The sequence below is a fragment of the Scophthalmus maximus genome, chromosome 1, assembly GCF_022379125.1.
Source record: "Scophthalmus maximus strain ysfricsl-2021 chromosome 1, ASM2237912v1, whole genome shotgun sequence".
NCBI classification, from domain to species: Eukaryota; Metazoa; Chordata; class Actinopteri; order Pleuronectiformes; family Scophthalmidae; genus Scophthalmus; species Scophthalmus maximus.
In genome coordinates, this window is record NC_061515.1 from 14888333 (window position 1) to 14913336 (window position 25004).

General features: G+C 39.6%; 2 protein-coding genes across 4 annotated transcripts in view; one reads left to right on the plus strand and one right to left on the minus strand.

Annotated features, from left to right (window-relative positions):
* grik5 (glutamate receptor, ionotropic, kainate 5) overlaps positions 1–5495 on the plus strand; it is a 79812-nt gene extending 74317 nt beyond the window's left edge. For all 3 annotated transcript variants that reach the window (XM_047335330.1, XM_035637309.2, XM_047335331.1), the window contains one exon: positions 736–5495. In XM_047335330.1, the coding sequence (XP_047191286.1) occupies positions 736–1362 (627 nt within the window). In that variant the 3' untranslated portion in view covers positions 1363–5495. The remainder of the gene's footprint in view (positions 1–735) is intronic.
* Positions 5496–11359: 5864 nt separating this feature from the next.
* Positions 11360–20148, minus strand: LOC118312460 (carcinoembryonic antigen-related cell adhesion molecule 16). The gene is made up of 12 exons (XM_047336014.1): positions 20063–20148; positions 19575–19904; positions 18554–18829; positions 18121–18369; positions 17934–18020; positions 17095–17824; positions 14898–15266; positions 13549–13890; positions 12801–12903; positions 12412–12446; positions 12270–12325; positions 11360–12112 (listed from the first exon to the last, which is right to left on the minus strand). Exons 1-5 carry the CDS (start codon positions 20106–20108, stop codon positions 17947–17949), a joined length of 975 nt encoding a protein of 324 aa, XP_047191970.1. The 5' UTR covers positions 20109–20148; the 3' UTR covers positions 11360–12112; positions 12270–12325; positions 12412–12446; positions 12801–12903; positions 13549–13890; positions 14898–15266; positions 17095–17824; positions 17934–17946.
* Positions 20149–25004: the final 4856 nt, after the last annotated feature.

Genomic DNA, 25004 nt, shown 5'->3' on the forward strand with positions numbered 1-25004 from the left:
TCTCAAACACACACACACACACACACGCACACACACACACCTCCTGTCATTCGTCCATCAGTGTCTGTTCTCCGATAATGAGTACTGTTTCTGTTTATGTGAGCACATGACTTTGTTATGATTTCAGTGAGAATGTTGTTGCATTTTGTTCATTGTTTGTCCAAATTACAGTAGTCGTGCTTTTGGAATGATTCAAATGGTTACTGGTGTGTGCGAGGTTGTGCTCTGTGCGTGATTGTGCCGTTGTGTATGTGCACCTGAGTTTGTAGACCTGCCTGTCTGTTCATAGTGCATAGTGTCATAATGAAGTGCCCATAAACTAAACAACATTTTGGTGTTTGGTGTGTTTGGATTGTAATAACTCTCTCTGCTCCTTGGTTGTTCTCCCATCTCTACCCATCTCCACATCCTTCCCTAATCACCTCCTCGTTTCTTTTTCTCAAACCATCCCTCCATTTGTGGATCTCTGTGCCCTCGCTTCTCTTGTGACCTTTTTGTTTTCCATGTCTTACTGTCTTTTTTTTTCTGCCTTGTTCCCGCCTGGTTCCTTCTTTTCGTTTTCCTTTCAATTTCTTTCCCCCTACGCTCCTATTTATGTACTGCCTTACCAATGTGTTGTTCGCCTGCCTGCCTACTTTGTGTCTGTGGCGTCCCTCCTACCTTTGCCTCCCTTCCTTCCCTCTTCCTTCCCTTCCGTCTTTCCTTCTTTCCTCCCTCCTCCCTTTTCTCCTGTAGGTGTCTGTCTGTCAGGAGATGATCACAGAGTTCAGAAACGCCGTCTCTTGTAAGAAGAGCTCCCGTATGCGCCGCCGTCGACCCCTCAGCAGCTCAGCATCCCTGCGCCACCCCACCCGCATAGCCCTGGGGGCCCCACGGCCCCTGCGCCTGGTGCGGGAGATGCGCCTCAGCAACGGAAAGCTCTACAGTGGAGCTGGCCCCCTGACAGGTGGAGCTGGAGGTGGAGCAGGTGGAACAGGGCCTTCAGATCTGGGCCCTGGACCACAGAGGCTCCTAGATGATCCTCTTGGAGCCAACACCACCCCTCCTCCACCAGCCCCTACTCCTGTGATGCTGCCCGCCCGCAGCTGCACCCACGTGAGGATCTGCCAGGAGTGCCGGAGGATCCAGAGTCTGAGATCAAGCAGTAGTATAGGATCAACCTCAACGAGAATACCACCATCATCAGCACCCCTGCCCAGGTTACCCCCGCCTCCGCCTCCCTCCTCATCCAACACAGACAGTGAGGGCGGAGTGGGGCCCAGTCCAAGGCGGCTACGTCACAGCCCCCCACCTCACCCCCCCCGACCCATTCCACCTCCACAGAGCAGCAACACCACAGACCTACTGGTGGACCAGGACTGAGACCAGAGGCGGTGCGTGGGGGGTAGAGGGGCTGCAGGTAGCCAGTGATGTGACTGAGGGACATTTGTGCTGCTGAGAAAAAACACTGCTCATTTCCACAGGTGAAATTTAGCGGAAAACAAAAGAGAAGGGGGGGGGGGGGGGGGGGGGGGGGGCTGAACTCGGGAAGTGGAAACTGTAACCTGTAATCCAGTTGAGCTTGAGGCCTACAGATACTGTGAAGAACTGGCTGCAAGTTAAATAGTCTGTAATCAACCCTGAAGAACAGTTCAATTTTGAGAAATCTGATCAGAGATGCACATGACTAGACGACGGTTTCCACTGGCTTCCCCTCTCCTCTCCTTACTCCCCTCTCCCTCCAACTTTACATTCGAGGGCATCGGTTTTCTTCCCCACACACTTTCCTGGAAGCTGACTACCCCTCGAGTAAAACGAAGCCTTGTCGGAGGACATACTGTATCCGTATGTGATTTAAAAGAGCAACTAAAAGACATCCAGAGAATTATTTCCAGTTTTTTTGTTTTTTGTTTTTTTGCTGTTGTCTTTATTGTTTTGTTACCATTGTTCTAAGTGGGAATCACAGAGTTAAATACAGACTGTGTGACAATATGGTGGATTATAACATACTAAGAAACGTGACTATGGTTAATTGTGTTCAAGAGTTTTGTGTCCCTCCCTGTGCCCCATAGCTGCTTTTTTTTTGGGTGGTATCAGGGAAGGTGGATACTACGACTTCAAAACAAGATAATACTACAAACAATAGTTGAGGAAACTGTTGGCCCTGCCTTTTTTTTTCAATTTTTTTTTTACACTGTGCGTATGTGTGTATGTAAAAATTTGTGCTTCCTGTAAGTCTGTCTGTAACTACTCACAGTGAGGAGAACCATGTACCCACCACCCTTCTACTAATGTTGGTTAATCAGACGGCCACAGAAAGGGAGAGAAGACAGAGAAGGAGAGAGGGAGCGAGAGCTTTGAAATGTGAAATTAATGTCCCTCGTTATCCTGGGCAACGCTTGCCAAGACCACTTTTTTTTTTTCCTTCACCTTTGTTCACACAGCGTAGAAGAGATAGAGAGGTAAGGCCGAGCCAGAGAGGACAAGATAGAGAGGAACAGAAAGAGAGGAGAGTGAAAGTACACCACTGAATTTGAATGAGAAATCCCTCACTGAACTACTTCCATTATTAGATCGGTCCTGATCAGTTAATTCTGGGCATCTTTTAAGGGGCTTGTTAATGCGCCAGCAGGATGTAGCGGCAGCTTCTTCCCCTTCTCTCTGTTTAACAGACAGACTTGGCCGTACACAGCAGAGACTCCTGCCAGAGTGATAGACTCAGCACAGCCTCGTCAATACTGTCTCAAGCTTTTGATTGCCTAATTACTCCCCTCGGTGGCTGGGGACTCATTCAGGAGAGGGTTGAACACAGGAAAACATGCTGATGAATAGATTTGGAAGAAAAAACATGTTTTTCACTCCAGCTAGGTTAGAGAATCTGCTCTCTCTTAATTATGTTGTTAATGTTACAGCCCTTCTGTCCAACAGTCACAATCTGAGCGCTGCAGTCCATTAGCCGCGGCGTTTAAAGAAAGACACTGGCGGATTTGCATGTTTTGGCCCTTTAACTTTGAATGCGTGTACACTTCACATTGCTGCCGATGATTACTCAAACCTTTCCCTAGATTTAGATTCCTAAAGGAGCCACAGCTTTCATACCAAGTTATGTTCAAAAAGTGTTTCACAGACTTGCTTTAGATAGCTGATCCATGGCAAATGAATGTTGGAGTCTAATTATGTATGTTTATTTTTTTTTATCATTGTCAAGGAATCTCATGAAAAGAACAAAACAATCAAAGAATTGAAGAATTTGACTAGGGAGCTAAAACCTGGTATGGCTAAATCCTCTGTGACACAGACTCACACCATTGACGGCCATGTACAAAACACCTTAGTTTGTTTTCAGCAAATCCCAAACACCCAAATAACATCATGTTCCCCAAAATACTCAGTAGAATATTAATCCACAGCTGAAAATAGTCCCAAAAAAACCATTGACTCCAGTGTGGGTAACATTTGCCTACAGTGCCCAGCTGTTTAAGGAATTCACTGTGCCTTTTTTTAACGAAACTATATATATATATATATTTGTCATAAATTTGTCACATCTTCAGTGGGTACAAATGGCTGTGGAGTCATTGGACTAACTTGTTGCTCTTTTCTTTGAATTTGTCGAGATTAGCACACAAAAAAAATCAATGTCAACAACCTGATCCTTGACGTCTACTTTATACAGTATTTACAGTACAGCATTACATTACCAACAGAAACCACTGAATGCAGCGAGGCGGCACCACCAAGGCCCCGTCGCAGCCAATTGTGGGAAGATCGTTCATCTCATCCAAAATGAATGAAGAGTTTTGGCTTCACTGATGTTGAAGAGCAGATATCAGTTTTATGTGATGCAATCCACTAATTTACACTGAATGCATGACACACCAGGAGTGATTGGTTACTGTTTGGTTTCCCTTTTGAGTTACAATAAGCTACGGTTGACTGCGTGTGCTGCAGCTGTGTTTTCTATGGTGTAGCACCTTTTGTGAAAGGGTCGCTGTTATATGGTCAGTATTATGTCTTTCCCTGTTGAGTGATTCACTACTTACGGAACTATAGGGTCCTTGGATACAATGTACACACCCTTGATTAAAGTTAATGTACTTAATGTAGTTGTGATACACCTTTCTGGTTGGTGTGTTCACGGAAATACAGATATTCAAGATTTGCGAGTTGGCTGATGCAATATTTTCAATGTACAACATTGAAAAATTCCCATTATCCCGCTCACACTTGCCAATTCTTAAGTCGTTTTATTTCCTGACAGAAGAGATCATGAATGTAATTTTTCAGCAGCTGATTATCAGTCCTCAAAAGTCTGTGTTGGTGTTTCCTCTTTCCCGATTACATCACTGTTTACTCTTTATTTCCCCCCTAATTTGAAGTGACAGTTTCCCCATTTGAGTCTCCCCCATTTTTTGCTGAGATTTAAAAGCTGCCTTCATCACCTGTAACCGAGGAGGTCTCATGCTCTCAGCGTTGGTAGCATCAAACTGCTAATGCAGCAACAAGGACATGATCCCTCATCTATATTCTGCAGTGAAACCAGGTGTTTGAGGAAACATGCAAAACCATCAATACAGCCCTTTATAACTACCTAGAAAAATACAGGCATTGTTGTCTGGGGTGAAATTGAATCGCTGTATAAAATCATCCATTTTTCAGTGAAACAGATTTCTCGACGCTGCTGTGTTCCAGATAATGAATGATTACATTGTTTGCTTTGCACACGTAACGCCACTTCTCTGAATGATGGCTGTCAGCCGAAAGCGGGCCTGGATTTGATGCGTCTCTGTTTACTTCTGACTGTGTCTAGAATGCTGACAAGAAAACATGAGCTGTCTCCACAAGTTGTCAGAGTACACACACACACACACACACACACACACACACACACAGAAACGCTCTCGTCAACAACATCATGATTTCTGATTCTCTTGTTATCTAAAGGCTAAAACTGGTTGTGTTTTGTTGTTGTTGTTGTTGTTTTTTTCTTCAGAATCTCTTTTCGTCATCTTCTTTGTCTTGTTCTGTCAACACATCCACAAACCTCCCCCAAAACAGTACCACAAAGCCATTATGTGGCTATCGACAGCTTTAAACCATCAGCTTAAAGCATTTTTCTTTTTTTAGTTGCAAAGCATTATTGTAAAAAGGCAAGAGGGGGGTACAAAGCTAGTATGAATAGCAAAGTGCAGGGAGGGTCACAAAACTGATCAGATGGGGTGTCTGTACAGTCACTCAACAAAAACAAACCTTTTCGTTTGCTTTTATGTTCTTTTTCTTTGGTATTTTTTCATATTTCTATACTAGTGCTAAATGGATTATTAAAACTGACGATGAATATTATGATTAAATTGTTGTTATTATTCCTACTGAGGAGCAGGAGGCTCTATAGTGTGCTTGTGGGTGACGGGAGTTGTTGGGTTGAAGGTGCAATTATGTTCTTCAGAGTGATCGCCCAGTTGTTCAAACCTATAGACACACAAACTTCTTTTGGAATAAAAAATATACAAACATTCGCACAGTGACGCGTGTCTTTGCTTTGCAAGTGGAACGTCCCTTTTGAGTGACTTATTCAACTTTATTAGATTGTTAGTACTGATGCTTCAGTGTGTAAACAGCATTTCACAGCTGAAGCTGGAAGAGGTGTTGGGAGTTTTAAATGCGTTACATAATAGCACATCTTAAGTCACTTAAGTCGAGAAGTCGTGTAGTTCACAAACCGTGGCCCCTCCAAATGTAAAAAAAAAAATCAGAGGTGTCGTGAGATGATTGATTGTATAGGAAAGAAAAGAGGAAACAACGTTCTGATGCACATTTATAAAACATCTTGGCCTTTTCTCAGAGCTCTTGCGATTTTGTGAAATATTTAGTCTTTGTATAGTGGATCTGCTCACAACTCAGACATTTGAAATGCGGAACTCTACATTTTACATACATATGTACATATTGTATATATTTTTTAAAGTGTGCTGTTTGAAACGTGCTGCTGTTACACCAGAATTTCCGAGCTTGCGATAAATAAAGTAACTATCTATCGATCTATCTATCTACACGTCCTGAGAGCACTGACTGAAACTCAAATCACATTTTGCTATAAAATGAATGAAAACAATGATAAATGAGCCTGCAAATTCAATTGTTGATTGTTGATGATTACACCCATCATTACAGCAACGTTGCAAACCATGTTTTGTTACCAAAACTAACATTGATCCGCTGGTGTCCAAAGACTATTAATGAGCCACTGCTGAACCGAGAGACACATTCCTTCATTACAATGAACACTGGCGCGCAGTCCCCCTGCTGAACTGAATTACATCAAACCATTTGTTACTCGGTTTTTTATAGATCCTCATCTTTAGCTAAGAGCCACAGACAGAGCAGGGAAGTCCGACAGCGTTCAGAGTTTGACTAATGCTTTGTTGATGCTGGTCGTTTCACACAATACGCTGACTTTAAGAAAAAAACCTGAAACAAACAGAACACAAATCACTGGACCACATGTGTCTGAGAGACAAAAGAGCTTTAGTAAAGGGAACTGAAACAAACAAAAGATCAGAAATAATATGATGCGGTTCAGAAACCAAGAGAAGAGGAACTTCCCAGCGGTGCAGACACGTTGCCTGAAAAAACATGACAGAGTTAAGATGACTTCTGTTTGAACTGACTAGCTGATTTCAGGAGTGAATTTTTTCCCAATACAAAATCTCAATACACAAAACAAACTTTTTAAAGCAGCTTTTTCGCTTAAACTTGACATTATTGTTGAAAAAATGTAATGGCATTAAACGACACCAACCACACTTACATTAGTCCCCAATAAATCCTTGCTTTCACCATTTCATACTCTTGGCCACAGGGACGTGTTTTTTTTTCGTGGATATAATCACAATGATAGGTGCCATCTTCAGTGATGCTGCTTCATCCATCTCGGGCGAGAGGCAGACAGATCGCCAAAGTATCTCTTTCCCTCTCAAATTATTTCCAATGAACCTTAGCCCAACTCGCATGTCTTTGACTGTGGGAGAAACTCAAGCATACACGGGGGGATGCAAACTCCACACAGAAAGGCCCTGGTTGGTTCGAACTAGGACGCGAACCCGGAACCTTCTTGCCCGGGGGGGCGACAGCGCTAACCACTACACCACTGTGCAGCCTTCAGTGATGTCATCTAAACGAAACTTATTTAAACATAACTTCATAGTCGATATAAACCCAATAATATGATCATAAATTGAGACACTCGCTATATTTATGAGGTGCAATTAATGCCGATTTTTTTTTAATGGTACAGTATAAGTTAATAAAGACACATTAGGTAAGTAAACTTCACTTACTGGTGTATAAGAAAATAAACCCATGTTATTTAACACTTAGATGTACTGGAAAATGAGGATCACGGTCATGTTTAAGAGTTTCTGCTCTTCATTTTGGTAAATGCTTTACATACTCACCTTGAAACACAAAGATGTTCATTCCTTCAAATGTAGCACTGGGGAAGGGTGCATGTAAGCCGTGTATCTCTGACTTCCACATCTTTAATTATTAAAGATTATTCTGCAATTCCCCTCCAGGAGAATTAGGAATATTCACTACATACAGGCTGTTAGAAGCAGTGATGGTGATTTGCTTTCCCTCTGGTTGCAGGAGATTGTTTTCTTTTTCTTGTTTTTTCTTGGATGAACTGGCATGGCAGGGTGACATCCTGCCCCAGGTATCCAGTCACTTCAGGCCTGACTCTGACTCGTTGTGCCTCCAGAGTTTTGCCTGTCAGAAATAAGGTGATATGGTGGCAGAGAGGAAAGAGGAAAGGGAAAAAATAAATAAATAAATATATATATATATATATATATATATATAAATCATGCACTGCACCAATTCGTATCACTCAACAAAGATTACACAAAGACCTAATCCTTAAGGCTTAATATTTACTCTATTTCAGATTCAACACTTTAATCGTGACTGTGTCAATCAGTTGATGAGGCCTTAAGAACATATTTAATAATGTAATGTAACAATGGCACTCAATATTCTAATCGAATCAAAGTATAAAATGTTTGGTCCGTCATTTGGTAAATCAACCTCGGCATCCGGGCAGGTGATCGACTGCCCTGTTTTAATTTTGCACAACAACAGGGGGTTGACAAAATAATAGCTACAACGCCCAATACATGAGACCTGCTTGTTGTCAAGCATTCTCAATCAAAAATTGAAATCAGTGGCATGTTTTGAGTCTAAAAATCTCGATATATGTGACTTGGTGAGTTTTCAAGATTTTTCTTTGACTCTATGACTCTCCTCCAAAAATGTGTTTAAAAAATATGGTCTCAAAAAGGATCAAATTTAATCTACTGATCTTTCATTTTTAGGTAATTGATTTGTCCACTTCGGTTCCCCAAACTTCAATCAGATGTGACATTAATGCCAAGTTCTCACATTTGTCACAAACAAGTGTAAGGGGAAAAAATGGAAGGAGCAGTCGAGTAAATTAATGTGAAACAAAACAATCACTTGACCAAGAATGTACTTGCAGGGCTAAGGCAGGAAGCTTTTCTAATCTCTCTGTAATTATAAACTACGCTTCATTTTGAATTTCAATTCTTCATTTTCTCTAGATTAATAATGACTCAGCAGTCAACGTTTTTTTTCCCTTTCCCACCGTAATGCGGAACCTCCCAGTAGAACAGCGGCCTCATGTGGTCAAATGATGGTAATGTACAACACTCTAAAAGCACTGCTCAGTGACAGTTCTGAGATATTTACACCAGTGTTTGTTACAAAAAATAAACACAAAAACATTAGAACCTCCTGATGCAGATGAATAAAATTTCAAAACTATTTCAGCAACTAAATATGAAGGAAAGTGCTTCTCAGATTTTAGACCTGTGTTCAAAACTTTGCATGAATTAAATCAGAATGAATTAATGGACATACAATTAGGTAGCTGTCATGTGCACTGTAGTTCAAATTTTAATTACTCGTCATTTGTTTTCTACTAATCAACGCAATGTTTGAATGCTCAGTCTATTATATTACTGTACCAAGAAATATACACATTTAACACTTTTCCTACTTTTCATGAAACGCTTTGTGATGGCTGTAATTAGAATTAAGAAATAAGTAGTTGATGATTATTTTTCACCTAAATCATTTCATTTATTTTACTATTTTCTGAATAAGAAAAACTTGGCCTATGATATACTACAATATTTTAAAGATTATTTTTAAAATGAATGAATGAATGAATTAACAAATCTTTTTTCTTTTTAGATTCCCGATGAAACTGAAAATATGTTAATGTTTCCTGATATAATTTTTGACAGTGCACACTTGGCAATGTGCAGACCAGTGGTGTTCATCAAATTGGCACTTTCTCCAAATAAACCACGTTTTAAACCCTGAACATTTCCAGTTATCTTGTCTTCATAAGAGTGGTGTTTCCTTAACCCTCAATTATGGGTGGAGTTCATTTCCTCAAGGAAATGTATTGTCTGAAAAACAGAGAGCAGAACTCAGAGCGATTCAAATCTGTGAGTAAATAATCAGAATTAACATGCTTTGTAAATATAGTGATGTGATTTGGTGAAACGAGGAGCTGTCTGTCACAATGACAGAAGAGAACTATAAAACGTTCTACCTTAACTTTCACTCATTTTGAAACACGTGCCTTTGAAAACTGACCAGTTTTATACAATTCTGCAAGACGGAACAGTTGGAAAGAATTACATAAATTGAATCGAGTGAAATGAACTTTTCGGGGATGCCTTCGCAAGTTCCCGCTAGGCACAAAGAAGTAAAGTGCTTACAGTGATACTTCTTGAATTTAATTGCAGAGGAGAAGAGGTGGGTTTTAAGACGTGACTGAAAGGTTGTGAGGGAGTTGGATTCACGGATCTCTTGGGGGAGGGAGTTCCACAGCCTTGGAGCAGGTATGCACCCTTTCCCTTTAACACTGTACAAAAGTCCGCCCCCCTTCAGATTTTTCTAAATTCAGCAGTTTGAGAGCCAACGTTGATGATATGGAAGAATCATGTTGCATACTGCTGTAATTAAAATGCCTCATGTTTGTACACATTCTTCATTTTCTGAACTGATTCTACAAGATGTGTTTTGAGCAACCAACTTTTTTTTGTGTGCGAAATGACCATCACCCTTTCCACAAAGTCCATTCTTGCTTATTCTTTTTGTCAGGGTTTGGTTTTTTGACAACATAAGCACAGTTTGAGATATGGAAAGCCTGTCACAACCCACTCCCATCAAACCGCAGGTCTTATCTCTCTCGTCTAATTCCTGTCAAGACAGACTTCATTATATGAGAGCTACTAACAAAGAGTCCTGTTCTACGGAAAAAAGTAGACATAGGGAACAGAATCGTGCACTGTCATCAAAGTCTACATGGCTTATTATTTGAAAAGCATTACTCTTGAATAAAATCAAATATCTTAAGTCCTGCCTTGCACACTGCTGCACGAAACCCAACACACTTAAAATATAAAGACGTAACTTTATGTTTACGTAGCAAGACACTGATCATAATTCCGTATATGAGTTTACAAGACATTATCTCACACATACCACTGTCAGGAAATCCTGTTAGTATGCACCAGTTTGAAAACGGTATTTTGTCACCTTTTTACACAAGGTGTGCTCAGCAAACAGCCATGAGACATTGTGAAAGTAACACTGAGCCGTGCTCTGCACAGATGACTGAAAGCAGAGTATCTGTCTATCTTTTTTTAAATACTTTCTGTACCGTGCAGTACTTGAATTTGGTTTAAAGCTGCAGCAAGTTTGAGGAAATAGACATGAATAGGAATGAACAAGAGGACAAGCGCTGCCGCCTTCCTCTCTGACTCAAACACTAAAATAACCCCCAGATAAGTCTCATGTGCAAATACCAGCTGATAACCAAGGTAGAGAAAACATTTACAGCAAGAGTTCTACAGATCCATTTGAGTTCCTTGTTCCAAAAAGGCACGACTCTTTCACTGACATGCTGTGGTTTTTGCATTGCAAAGTTTGTGCTCCATCGGTGTAAATTTCCACTTCCTCGTCTTTCTTTTTCATCCTCCAATGGTCTCCAAAAGGAGGAACAGCAACTCTGTTGGATGCAATCTACTCTGGTGAAACGTGCGTGTGGGAAATTTGCAGAAATGAGATGAGAATGCGATGTCTGCTTGTGGTATTCCCCGCTGCAATGTATGGAGGTGATCCACTCAACAAATGGCACCAAATGTGTAAAAACTGTGTAGGTCTGTTTGTGGCCATGCTAGTGGCACAACTTTTGGGAATGGCAATGTTTATTGGTCCACCGCTTTGGGTCAGACTGAACTATCTATAACTTTTAGATTGATTGCTGTGAAATGGCGCAATGGTGTTGACTTAAGTTCTTTATTGAAACACGAAAGGCATAGGTTATTCAATTTGGTACACACACACACACACACACGCACACACACATTCATGGAGGATACTGCATATTGCTTCTACAACAGAGTTTTCATCTCGCAGGTCAAAATGTTATTTTACACGTGACCAAATACTTTAAAATATGATGACACAATATGATGACACAACATCAGTTGTAGTTTGTTTTTTTGCTAATCATCAAATGACTGAATGCTGACTACGCCATGAGCATGGCAGCGGTCGTGCCGTGGTGGAATACACAGTGGAAAACACGCTAAAAGTGGTGTTATTTCAAGGACTGCATTTGTTCTTGAAAAACATTCTTCTATGAGAAATGTTACATTTCTTGTACATCCCCCAGTGAGGTTATGGAGGAAACACAAATCATCCCAGCTTGGTCTGGCACAGGCCAATGGAAGGGGGAAAAAAAAACAAGAACTTGTGAGAGCACCTACAGAGTTGCAGGTGAGCATTTTATCCATAGATGTCAGAATATGCTGATATTATACTGCATGATGACAAAAATAGGATGAATGCAATTTATTGTACATACAGCAGCTTTAAGGTGATTTTTTTTTTCTGGACCTCATTTGGGCTGCTGACCCAAAACTACAACTTCGGCGTACGTGACATCAGCACATGTGGACTTCGTGCGTCTGTCATTGTCAGAGGACGTCTCATCTCTGGCTGGTCTGAACTTGACGTCGGAGTAGACCGCACCCTGCGAGTAAGATCGAGACAGAGAGCGTTATGGTGGAATCTGCTCATCTGTATCGTGTTGCTTTTCTAAAACAACAATTCTTTTTATTTGTCTTATCACGACCACAGAGTAAACAAACTTTATCTGACATGTGGCTTCGAACCAACTCGGAGCTCACCTCGTCTCTTTCAAGAACCGAAGGCCCGGACACATCCATCACTGTCCGACCTGTGTCTGAGAGACAGACCAGCTTTATTCAAGGGAACTGAAAAAGTTATACAACACAAAATATTAAAACATGTTTGTATTTTTGTTCTCACCAATGAAGACACTGTGTCTGACCGAGGAATCACGCCTGAGTGAAAGAAGTCAAGAGAGAGTGCTTTGATTAGTTTTCCCTGCAGTTGTTTTGAATCTGAAAAAATAAGGCTTATTTCCATCTTCAATTAATCTGCTGATTATTACACACACACACACACACACGCACTAAAATAAAGAAGATAATCAAAGTCCATCATCTGCTGTGATACAGTTAAGTATATCAGCTTGAAATAATAGTTACTGTTAAAATATGTAATAAATGAGGATTAATGCTGAAATATTAGTAACACCTTTTGACATAAGATTCTCAGTTGTGGGAGGTGTTTTCTTTTCTACAGACTCTTTTGTATACAGTACTCCTACACAAAATACACACATACACACAAACCTTCTGATGAAGATGAAGTAAGCTCCAGCTGTCATAATCCCTACCACGAGTATAGCAGCAATCGCTATAGCAGTCACCACCCCTGCTGATAACGGCATCTGCTCTGGAAGAAGGAACATGACCGTGACTCAACCCTGTGTGAGACTATATCATGGTAAATTATTCTATACACTCGTGGTGTTTACAATAAATAACCCCGAGTTACATGAGATCATTTATTATAACTAATTATCAATAGTAATTATGTACAATAAAGTATGAATTTATCACGGCACAGAATAATTGCTATAGTTGTTAGTTTTACGCACAAGGTAACGCAGCACAACAATGGTCCAAGGACATTTACCAAGAGACTCGACATTTACCGACCGATATGGATTTTTGGGGGCAGATCCGGTATCGTTATGTTGGAGTACAAGATTCCCGATACGATACATTGGCCAATATGTATGTATTTTAAATTTGCTAATGATTCCTAAGATGTCGTTATCAAACCTTTATGACAAAGATATGTAATTGAGGCTTGATATATTAGTTTAACCATAAACTTTATCATTAAATAATTATAAATTGAGAATACAAAAACATCCAAACATTTATTTTACATAAAATGTAAACATAAATGCACATTTAAAGGCTCAAATCAATTGGCCGATAATATCGGTTGGGCTCTTAAAATGTCGGCTGATACCGATATGTCTGTGAAAGGCTAATATTGGGCTCTAGTAACAATGCTTTACACACTCACCTTGAACAATGAGGCTGGTTGTTCCGTCAAATGAGCCACTGGGGAAGGTTGCAAGAGTGCACATGTACAACCCTGCATTTTTCATCTCAACATTTTCAATTATCAACGCTTGTTCTTTTATCGCCACTTTCTCCTTGAGTGGAGATTCTGGAATATTAACCCCAAACTTTTTATTAGAAACGATAATGGTGTATCTATTTCCTTCTGGTTGCAGGAGACTCCACTGAACCTGAGTAATAATGCCTTTTTCTGGTCCTTGGATGAACTGGCATGGCAGCGTGACATTATGCCCCAGGTATCCAATCACTTCGGGCCAGACACTGACTCGTTGTGCCTCCAGAACTGAAAAAAAGGTGATATGATATTGGTCTTTATTCTAAGTAAGTAATTTATTACTAATTTGCCTTAATAATTACAGTAAACATGCTGCGGTCTGGACATCCTGACTCTGCCAAGTGACAGCTGTCCTGAGACCAACATGAACTCTGACACTCATACAGACAGATAGACAGACAGATATATAGATAGATAGATAGATAGATAGATAGACAGATAGACAGATAGACAGATAAATAGAAAGACAGACAGACAGACAGACAGACAGACAGATAGATAGATAGATAGATAGATAGATAGATAGATAGATAGACAGACAGACAGATAGACAGATAAATAGACAGACAGACAGACAGACAGACAGACAGATGGATAGATAGATAGATAGATAGATAGATAGACAGACAGACAGACAGATGGATAGATAGATAGATAGATAGATAGATAGATGGATGATAGACAGATTGATAGATAGATAGATAGATGGATGATAGACAGATTGATAGATAGATAGATAGATAGATAGATAGATAGATAGACAGATAGATAGATATATAGATAGATAGATAGATAGATAGATAGATAGATAGACAGATTGATAGATAGATAGATAGATAGATAGATAGATAGATAGATAGATAGATAGATAGATAGATAGACAGATGGATAGATAGATAGATATATGGATAGATAGATAGATAGATAGATAGATTGATAGACCGATAGATAGATAGTGGGTTGGGTTAAAAATGGGGTTCAGAACAGACAAAGAATCCCTTGGAGCGGGGATCATAAATAAATACATTATATAGTTTTCGCTTATATTTACTGTAACTTAGAAACTAGAGAATTATAGGCTCTAATGTGTGTTCTGTTGAAGCAGAAGTCTACAAGTGAGTCTCTGAAACAGCAATGATTCAAAATCAATATTCACCAGCTAATACTGTTCTACACCCTAACCCTGACATACTGTAAATCTGTACATTTCCTCAGTTTAAAACATTTAATCTTACCTGGAAATAATGTGATGTAAATCAGCTCCAGCAGCACGAGAGGGGATTTGCTGCAAGTTTTCATTGTGCCCAACCTCAGGTGTTGGACAAAACAAACACACCTCACAATGCAGGAGTCTTTCCAAGCACATGAATTCATGCACAAGCAAATTTGGGAGGTTACTATGGTCCATTACTGTTCAAAAGTGAGTCAAAGTTAAAATAGCTGATGGCATCATGTGTCAGGTTTAGACACCATCACTTCTTGTATCAGCCCTAACCTCAACATTAAGGAAACAGAGTAAGAATTTCTTACCTCGAAACAACTGAAAAAAGTTGCGGCCCGGCGACAGGAGAAATGTCTCCAACAACACGACGCTGTGCAGCAAACTGAAAGAAAAAATGAAAAAGAGAAAATCAGCATTTCCAAGCAGGAACATGGTACTTTGCAAACAGCAGCCAGCTTGATCTTAGATGGTTTGTCACCCTGCAGCCATCCCACAGCAAAACAGTGACCTTGTGTGGTCAAACCATGGTATTGTCTTCTATACTCACACACGTGACGATAAAAACTTGTGTGACTGGGATTCGATTCAGATGCCATGATGGGACGTGGGACATTACAATAAAAAGAGCTGCATCTAAAATTATGGAAGAAAATTCGCAAAGACCACTAGAAATGTTCTAGAAGTGTGAAACATTTTGTTACTTTAAAAATAGTTTAAATAAAGACGGGTAGAGGATATGTAAAACTTTCTGCTAGCTACAGTACATGCTGGTAAATCATGATGAAACACCCAACAACACAACTGACATGACAGCAAACAGATACCCGTGCAGCAGCCCCTGGATAGAGACACGCGAGACATCATGGCTGTCAAGGCTCTCCAGCGTCTTGCCCTCTAATGCAATGCTTGTTTGACTTAGTCCAGTGGCTCATGGCGAAGGAAACACATCTGCATTCGAATCATCTTTCATTGCCAAAGATAATTCAAATGCAGACGTGTTTCCGGGGCCCTCTCTGTAGAATCCAGAGCCCTGGATTTCGAAGAAGACACAAGCTTCGTCAGAAAATGCTAAAATGGATTGAGAATCAATGGATAGAGCAACTCTGGCACACTACATGCTGTATGTTAACATCACATGTAGTCTGCCAGTCTAGTGTAGACTGTACATTTTTACAGTGTCAATTAAGATTCTGGATTATTTCTTTTAAAACAAAGAAAAAAAGAACCAACATTATTCTGAAGGCCTTGCACAAGCAGGCGCATGTCAAACCTACTGAGGGAAACTGCATCTCAGTAAAGCGATGCATAATTATCTCCACCAATCAGAGTCAGTGGCTGAATGAGTCCCAGGTGTTCATCTCGGTGATCAGGTCCATGGATGTGAAGCTTTGTCGGTTTCAGTTGGTTGAACCCGGCGTGTTGCCTGCATGTAAATGACGAGTCTGCAGGAGAAGACGGGGAATAACAACAGGAACAGGCACCGCTCCGCAAGCTGAGTTGTAAGCTGAGTTGTAAGCTGAGTTGTAAGACGCTTTGAGTATGAACAGTTTGAAATGCAGCAAATATAGTTTTGTTTCTTTGTTGAGTGAATTCGGCAGAACGCAGAAAAGGGAGGTTCACATTTATGTATATAACTGAAAACAGCCATGATGTTGGCTGGTTCATGAGCCACGTAGGATGAGGTTGAGCATACAGCTGCAAAATGTCTGTTTTTAGTTAATGCAATAGAAACTTCTAAAAGTCAGTGAGTGTGGTGGAAGTACTGTACTTCAGTAACCTACAATTTTGAGAAACTTCCTGCAATACTTACTCCAATAAGTATTTCGAAATGATAAGACTATATCTCCTTCACTGCGAGACATAGTAAAATATTGTATTTTGGTTTTATTCCAAAACATCTACTGGCAGCTTTACTTGCTTGATTTGCAGATTACATACAAATATCAACACAACAAATACATTTCATTGTCATTTCTTGTCATGTTTTTCCTGGGAACATTGATTTAAAACACAATTTTTGCACAACACAAGATGCACATATGCTTTTATTCAGTTTGTTATACCAGAAGAAGAACATTCAAAACTATAGGACACAGTCATGCCCACATATCATCACCTGCAAATCCCTATGCATGTCACTGACATACAATTATTTCAAAAAGCTTCAATTAAATATAGTTAATCTCATAGTTGAACTTAAAAACACTCACAAAATAGGAGACCTGTTGAGGCGTAGATATTTAGATTGTGTGAAACAATTGTGTGAAAAGTGTAAGGGTCATAATGTTTGTAGCACTGTTGAATTATTGTCACCAGAGGGGGAAGTCTAGTTTTACACAACTACTTCCTGGGGGGAAAAAGGTAACATAGTATGACCTAATATATTTCACTGCCTACATGGACAGAGGCTGTCAGATACAATGCATGATATTATTATTGTTATTTTAATAATGCAATGATAGAGAAAACAAAAACCCGACTAAGAAATCTGGGTTGTGAAATTGCTGATCAGCATCTTCCAGAAAACATTTCTCAAGCCTGGAGTGTTTCGATATTGAAATTCTCTCTTTCTCTAAATAACCATGACCTTTGGTTCAAAGGTTTCATCATGATCACGTCAGCAGTAGGAGGCATTTATGGTTGTGTAAATTGTTGAAACAGTTGTTCCCACACTGACTTTTATTTGCACTATTACATCCACATATAATAGAATGCACAAGGAATGTGAGATATAAACCCAGCTGGTGCTGATACCTACAATAAAGCAATAAACATACATTTCCTGTATGTTTATTTTTCATGACGTGTAATTAAATAACAAGTTAATAATTATTTTTCCGTTGCAAGACTCGCTGCTTTGTTTTCAGGAACGACGAGCTGCATGATCGACGTCTCTTGGTCCACAATAATATTTCATGATAATAATACGGAGTGAAGAATCTATGGGAAAAAAATACAAAGCAGCATAAACTTATGCGACAGCAAGAAAGCAGAAATAATGCAAAATAATGTAGATATATCATGAATGATTAACTTAGTCATATCCCACCTTTCACTTCTTCTCACTTTAACACGCTCAGAGTTGCTGCACTGATCACCAGCACTGAGAACGACCAGCAGGGGGCAGTGCAGGATGCTGCGCAGAGTGAAGTGGACACCTGTTAACCATCACTTGAAAAGTGGCTTGACTTTAACATATGTATGTATAACTAAACATCCCTTTCCATTTTTTTTACCTCTTAGATTCAACATTGTGGAGTTTTCCAGCATGGTCACCATATTTCTGGCACTGCAGGTGTAATTCCCTATGTTTTCCAGCCCCAACCGTTCTATGATATACATGGAGTTATTCACACGAGTCTCGTTGCCGTTGAACATCCAGTTGAAGTTTGCCAGTGGGACAGAGTCCGCTGTGCACTGCAGCATCACTCGCTGGCCAGGCGTAGCTGCTGACGGTCCGATAATCGATATGTTGTGTGGTCCAACTACACAAGAGGAAAGACGTGGACAGTATTAGGGCTCGAGAGTTTAGACCTGTAACTGAAGGCCTTTAAAAACATGCAAAGATCGGCCCCAAAAATTAAACAAATTTAATTTTAAAATAAGAATTCCCAAATATATTTGCTCGTAATACTCCTTAAAAGGGCGCCTGCAGTGAACAGCACTCACAGTTGACAGTCAGATTATGGGCCACAGTCATGGTGCTGACTGGGTTGCTGACTCGACACTGGTAGGTGCCATGGTTGGAGAAGTGCACAGGTTGTATGAACACTGTCCTGTTGTCCGCGGAGAAGCTGAGTCGGCTGCTGGGATGGAGAGGCCGTCCGTCCTTCATCCAGATTCTGCTGCCGATGGAGCCCGAGGCCTCGCAGGTGAGGTTGGTGGAGCTTCTCTCTTCTATCAGGACGGCCACGGGGCTGCGGACGGTGGCTCCTGTTATCGGTGCTGGCAGAACATGGAGAATGTCAACCCAATGAAAATTGACTGACAAATTCACTGTAAAAATGTTCAATTGCAGTTTTTAATTTAACTTCTGATCAAGTAAGATCGGAAAACATCTCCAGGTTCACATTAAATAGACTTTTCTGTGACGTGATAATAACTTTTGACAGCTCGACAAACAGCACTGTCCTATTCCAGCTGTTACGATTACAGATCTGATCAGAAAGATTAGTATTATGTTGATATTTACAAAGCCAGAAACAATTTTTAACTGTTTGACAATTTAAAATAGTAGAGAAAAATGTAGGAATTTCTGTTATGTGATGAATCTGCAATTGCAAATATTATTTTAATACAACAATGGTAAAAAGAGAAAATAAAAGAAAATTTATATATATATATCTTTTACATGATATATATAGATTTCGTTTCACCCTCATAGTCTCAAAATATTGGATTAAAAAATGTGATGCAATAAAATGCATGATAAAGGAATGATTCGTAGCAGAGTTACCATTTTTAGATTGGACCTTTTAGTGAAATTATTTGACTGTGCATTATCAGAAGATGAGGATTCAATTTAATATTTTTATTAATAACTTTATATGTTCATATTTTGTCTACCTAAGAACTTATATTACTTTGAAGACAGACTCATCACTCATTTTAGAGGAAGTGTTTCCCTTTTTTGAATGACAGCCATCATCTTTTTAACAATTATGTCAAATCACCACCTCGGAGGACTCACCATACACGGTCAGAGTGGTCTTCCCCTGCTTCTGTGGCCCTTCGTGTGGTATGATGGTGACGGTGTACTCCCCACTGTCCTCCAGCACCAGGTTTCTGAGCTCCAGGCCTCCGGTGGCCCGGTCTAACGTGATTCTGCTGACATACCCGGGCTGCGTGGTGTTGGTGCTGGTGGACGTGATGATGTTGAGCCCTTTGAAACTCCAGCTGACGGAGAGGAATGGATTCTTGGGAGGCACGAGGTTTGTGGTGAATTTCACTAACCCTGCCACTGCTCCACTCAGGGGTCCCGGGGATAAGATGTCTTCACCCACGCACAAACCTAAGTGACCTAAAGAAGAGATCAAGAGCAACATTGTAATACTGCAGAAAATTCAGTAAAATCAAATATATATATATATATATATATATATATATATATATATATATATATATATATATATATAAACACATGTTCCTCAATAAAAAGTATTCTTGATTGAACTCTACCTGACAAAATGAGCAGCACAGCAGCCCTGAGCATCATCTTGTCCATTGTGAACACTGACTTGTGCAATGTTGCCTCAGAGCCCTCACCGAAGTCAAGAACTCAGTCACAGGTGCTCCCGCTCTTTTATTGTCCCCCATCCACAGTGCAGGATCGTGTCGTCCCCCCCCACACACACACACATGCACAAACAGTGTTTACGATGCCACTGTGTACATACACCAAACGCTGCAGGGATTGTGTTCAGTCACGTGTCACGCAGACTCAGGTTGATGGAATCTGTAAAGAGTGATGTGTGTTTTTGTCACTTGATCGGACGAATGGTCATCGGACAATGAATAATTATTGTCAGAATACCTCTTTTCATTTCTGACAGAAAACATAATCAAACCAAAAGAAGAAGAATCAACAGGCATCTAGCGGCACAACAGACCATCTCTGTAAGCCACACCTCGAAATGATCGTGCTAACTGATAAACCTTGAATAGATTTTCCTTTTATATTTCAATTATTATATATTTAATTATATTCAGCTAGTGTAGAGAGCCAATGAAATTTAAAAGATCTAATTTTTTTTTTGCTGAGGATCCTGTCCTGCCTGAGCCTTAGATCATTTACCCATTCAAATTACCACCCCCATCCCAGAGAAAAGCTACGTAACTGATAATTTAAAGGTGATATAATAATAATAAATAAATATGAGTAAAAATGGAAATGAAATGAAATGGAATATTAAAATAAATGAATTAGTATTAAAGCAAATAAAAAGATAAAAGATGATAAAAAAAATTGCATTTTTCATTGCATTCATAGGGTTGTGTATTTAATCCACAATCGAAGTTGAATGTTGACTCAAATTAGGCGTTTAATTTATCACAATTAACATCTGGCCTAACTGAAACCAGTGGTGCAGTTAGTGAATTATACATCACGCAATCACTGATCATTCTGTTCTTCTCTGTATGAAGCGTCACTTGTTGCCGGGATCGGCCATATACCAAGTGGCCACATAGGCGTTCACAGTTTGACTTATTCAAAGCAGAGTTCATAAAGGAGACACACTAACACACACACAGTAGACCTAACGTACTTAGCCAACGTCAGACTGTTTTGCTTTGGAGCAGCTGACCACTGGTCTGAGAAGCTTTTGACCCCAAGTAGTGATTTGGTAATTTCTTGATACTGACTTTCAAGTTTAACAAGCACTTTAACAAGCACACAACATTTTATCATTGATTCCTGTGGATTATGCATTAATTAACCAGACGTTCATGAGGATGTCGACATACAGTATGTCTCATGAAGCTTACATAAATAGATCACCAACATTCCAAGTAACCATGTGTAGTTAATGCGTTAGTTGAGAATGAGAATAGTTGTGAAGATAAATGTTTTGCTGTAGGTTATGCATATGAATATGTGTAGCAGGGGTCTGAGTCATGGTGCCGGTCACGCTCTTGGTGGTGAAGTGTTGTGCACCGGTTTCATGAGCTCTTCAGTGAGTGGTTCTTGGTCTTTATGGGCCTGCATTCGAGAGGCAGTAGTGAGCCGTGGCATTCCTTGGGGAGGAGGATCAAAGTGATGCAGGAGACAATTAGTCTCCTTCACACAGCTTCACAAACAGGTCGCTGGCTTCATTGTCTGAATTTTGAAATGAAAAAAAAACACAAAAAAACCCAATATAGTGTCTAAATTTGTTTGTGTTTATTATTCCATTTCCCCCCCCGCTGACAAATCTATATCCAGACCTGCCAATCTGAACACTGTGACACAATCAGCTGGAACAATAAGGAATTGACAGCGTGTAAAGTGTGTCTCTAATTTCCGACATGTGAACGCACAGTAAGGGAAGGGAAACGTCAGTCAGGGATGTGTCACCAACAGATACTATGTGTTTTGTAACATGTGTTTACTCAGTGACAATGTGCTTTCTGTAAGTGGTGCTTAGAGTGTAAATATAATGTGACTGAGTCTCTGTTGTCACACATTGTGTACTGTATACTTGGAGTGATGGAGTTAATGTGGCTCAATATCCTTCAGCTACATACAGTACGTGGTTCTCAATGTATTTGACTTTTAACTACAAAAAATGAACCAGTGTGTGAATATTATGGGACCCAAAGTTATACACAGGTCAACCTAAGGTTTTTACATTTTCGTGTTGTGATCTTTCATTTGGATAATTAAAAAAAATGTGGATGTAGAAGACCAAAAAACCTCAAAGTAGACTTTTCTTCAAAGCAGTTAAATGATCTCCAAGTAGTAAGTAATCATTCTATGCAGAAATGATTCACTGATTCTTAATTACAGCGCCACGTCTTGGAAAGCAGTCAAGTATAAATTGCAACGGGTTCAGCACAGAAACGGAAGTTTCATGTGAAACAAAAAGAAATTCTCCACATATGGAGTCATGCGCAATTTATATGTTGATTTTTATGAGCTCTGAATGGATTCTTTGGCTATTTTCCAAGTCTATAAATCCTTGCAACCCATTGTAAATATACTGTAATGTAAGTGGAAGACTTTGGTTTAACAGACAGACACGGTTTACATTCAAAACCAAACCCCCTTTTTCAAAATAACAACTATGACAACAATGTCAGTGTTCACTTTTTGTAGCAGCGTAGACATAGAGAAAACATACACTCTTCACAATTTCAAATTGGAACATTATTAAAGTTAAAGAGACTAATATAGAGGCTCATTTTACTGTAGAGAACAGTTTTCTTAGGCTCTTGTTCTCAAACTTTTCTCTGAATATTTAATTTACCCATTCTGTTGAAATTATACGTCGTAAAAAAGAATGAGTTGGGTTAGAAGAATTGGAGAAGGGGAAAGTGGCCTTTGTTTGTTTTAAAATAAACATATAGAGGTTGCAAATTATTAGTTATTTTTAAAAAGCAATTTAAAGTTAAGTTTTTGTTTTGTCTGTATTTTTAAAAGTCAAAAGCCTGAATATATATTATACACCTTTTTTTTTTTTTACCATATTCTGACTCACCAAATGTCCCAGAATGCAATTCAATAAAAAACACAAATTTGAAAGGTTGAAATATATTTTTGTGTTTTATTTTGATAAAGGGATAGAATAAAGGTTATTTTAAGAGTCTCAACTTCTCAACTAGTTGGCCTGTGACCTCTGCAGAGTGCAGCCACCGCAAGGCCTTCCTGTAAAATGGGTTAATATTTTACAGCTGAGATAGGCCACAGATGTGTGTCTCAGACAAATAATCTCTGTTGACATAATTCTCCTTATGGCTGAAAAAAATATTAGACTGGTCAGACATGATACAAACATGAAACATGTAACCGTTGTGCCTCTTGCTCTCCCAGCCACACACACAAACACACACACTACATCAGTTGAGCTAAAAATGACACGTGCATGAACAAAATTGAACAAAACTAATAACATAATACGAAATGTCAACCCCAAAATGTTTTACTACAGCATGAAGTTGGCTTTACTGAGGATGCATGAGACTGAATTAAAAAGCAAGAAACTGCCTCGGGGCCCTCAAAGGTCCGGGCCCGGCATAACCTCGTGGCTGCACATAGCAAGAGGGACCCTGCGTAAAAAATGTCATTCAAACGCCTTTGTTTAAGTCAATTTTTTCACTAACATGTTTTTCTCATGTTGTTGTTGTTGATTCATCAAGTTTCTACAAACTAACTGACAATCAGCAAACCTGGGGCCGGGCAAATTTGCCTCTGTGCAAGACTGAATGAGGATAACATCTACAATGTAATAATAATAATAATTTATAGTGAAGGGGGCAACATGTTATTCTATAGCCACGCATATGTCCACTGGTGTAAATGTGTCTGAGCAACAGCTGGATGCACATCTGTAGACATCGGTTTTCACTGATGAGCAAAGTGAATGCTGCGGCACAGGTACAGAGGCATGAAGTTTCAGCTTCAAATTCTGTTATTAGGGTAGATTTAAAATTAAATCATAATTGGCAGTGCAGTGTTATTGGTCAGACAGTGTACCTTTGTCTGACATTCATAGTATATTAATTATATTGGATTGTAAATACTTTAGATGCCATGTTCATTTCATACACATGGCTTTATCTCAAACTGATTTAATCTGTTGGTGTGGCAACAGCATCGTCTGATATATTACCACGTTGCTACATTTTGTGGGTCATTTGGAAGTTCTCTTCTTGATCGTCCTTGAAAATCTTTTACCCCCCTTTTACTCACCTCTCCCTCCTAGGTGTCGATTTTCTATGTTCCTCTTTAAAGTCATTTGTTTCCCTGGTCTCTTGGGTTTGATGTGAAATTAAAGGATGATAATAATAATAACACATTCACCACCAAGTGTTGACAGTGTGTGAGAGGCAAGTTTTTAATATTCTCCTTTGTGAATTACTCCACACACTTGGTTGCAGGTGTAATAAAATCAAAAATATATGTGTAATGGGACTGACCATTTTGCTGTTGAAGCACACCTTAAATTCACCACAGGCGGGTGACATGCTTTTAATGTGTCCTTGGCCTGGTCTGGTCGGAACCTTGAATATGAGTCATTTAACTGTATAAGATTAATGATCTGATGGTAGTAATCCATATGATAAGATCTCACCTCACAGCAGGTCAGAATAACTACAACAGATTCATGACTTCCTCTGTGTTCTGCCAAAAAAGCCTCAGTACACATGTACACTTCTGTCGAAGGGTCGAATTTTCTACCTTGGTATTGTCCCTAATGAATAACTAACAAAGCCCATTTATTTTTATACAACAGGTGTCATAAAATATTTATTAGAGACATAAAATTTGAACTCTGAAACAATGTTGTGTGCAGTCCGGTAGAAATTATTAACGGGGCTGATGGTGCAATGATTTTTCCATCGGACGCTATGCCAGAGGAGCCGCCGTCGTCAACTTATATCATCAGTATCAGTGTTGGAAACACAGTACGTGTGGGCAGCG

Excerpts from the sequence above, each read along its gene's own strand:
- LOC118312460 (XM_047336014.1), bottom strand. The coding sequence starts at position 20,108 with ATGGACAAGATGATGCTCAGGGCTGCTGTGCTGCTCATTTTGTCAG. Across the intron at positions 18,370-18,553 it reads CCATAATCTGACTGTCAACT|TTGGACCACACAACATATCG; the intron begins GTGAGTGCTGTT and ends CCTCTTGTGTAG. Across the intron at positions 18,021-18,120 it reads CACAATGTTGAATCTAAGAG|CATCCTGCACTGCCCCCTGC; the intron begins GTAAAAAAAATG and ends CACTCTGCGCAG.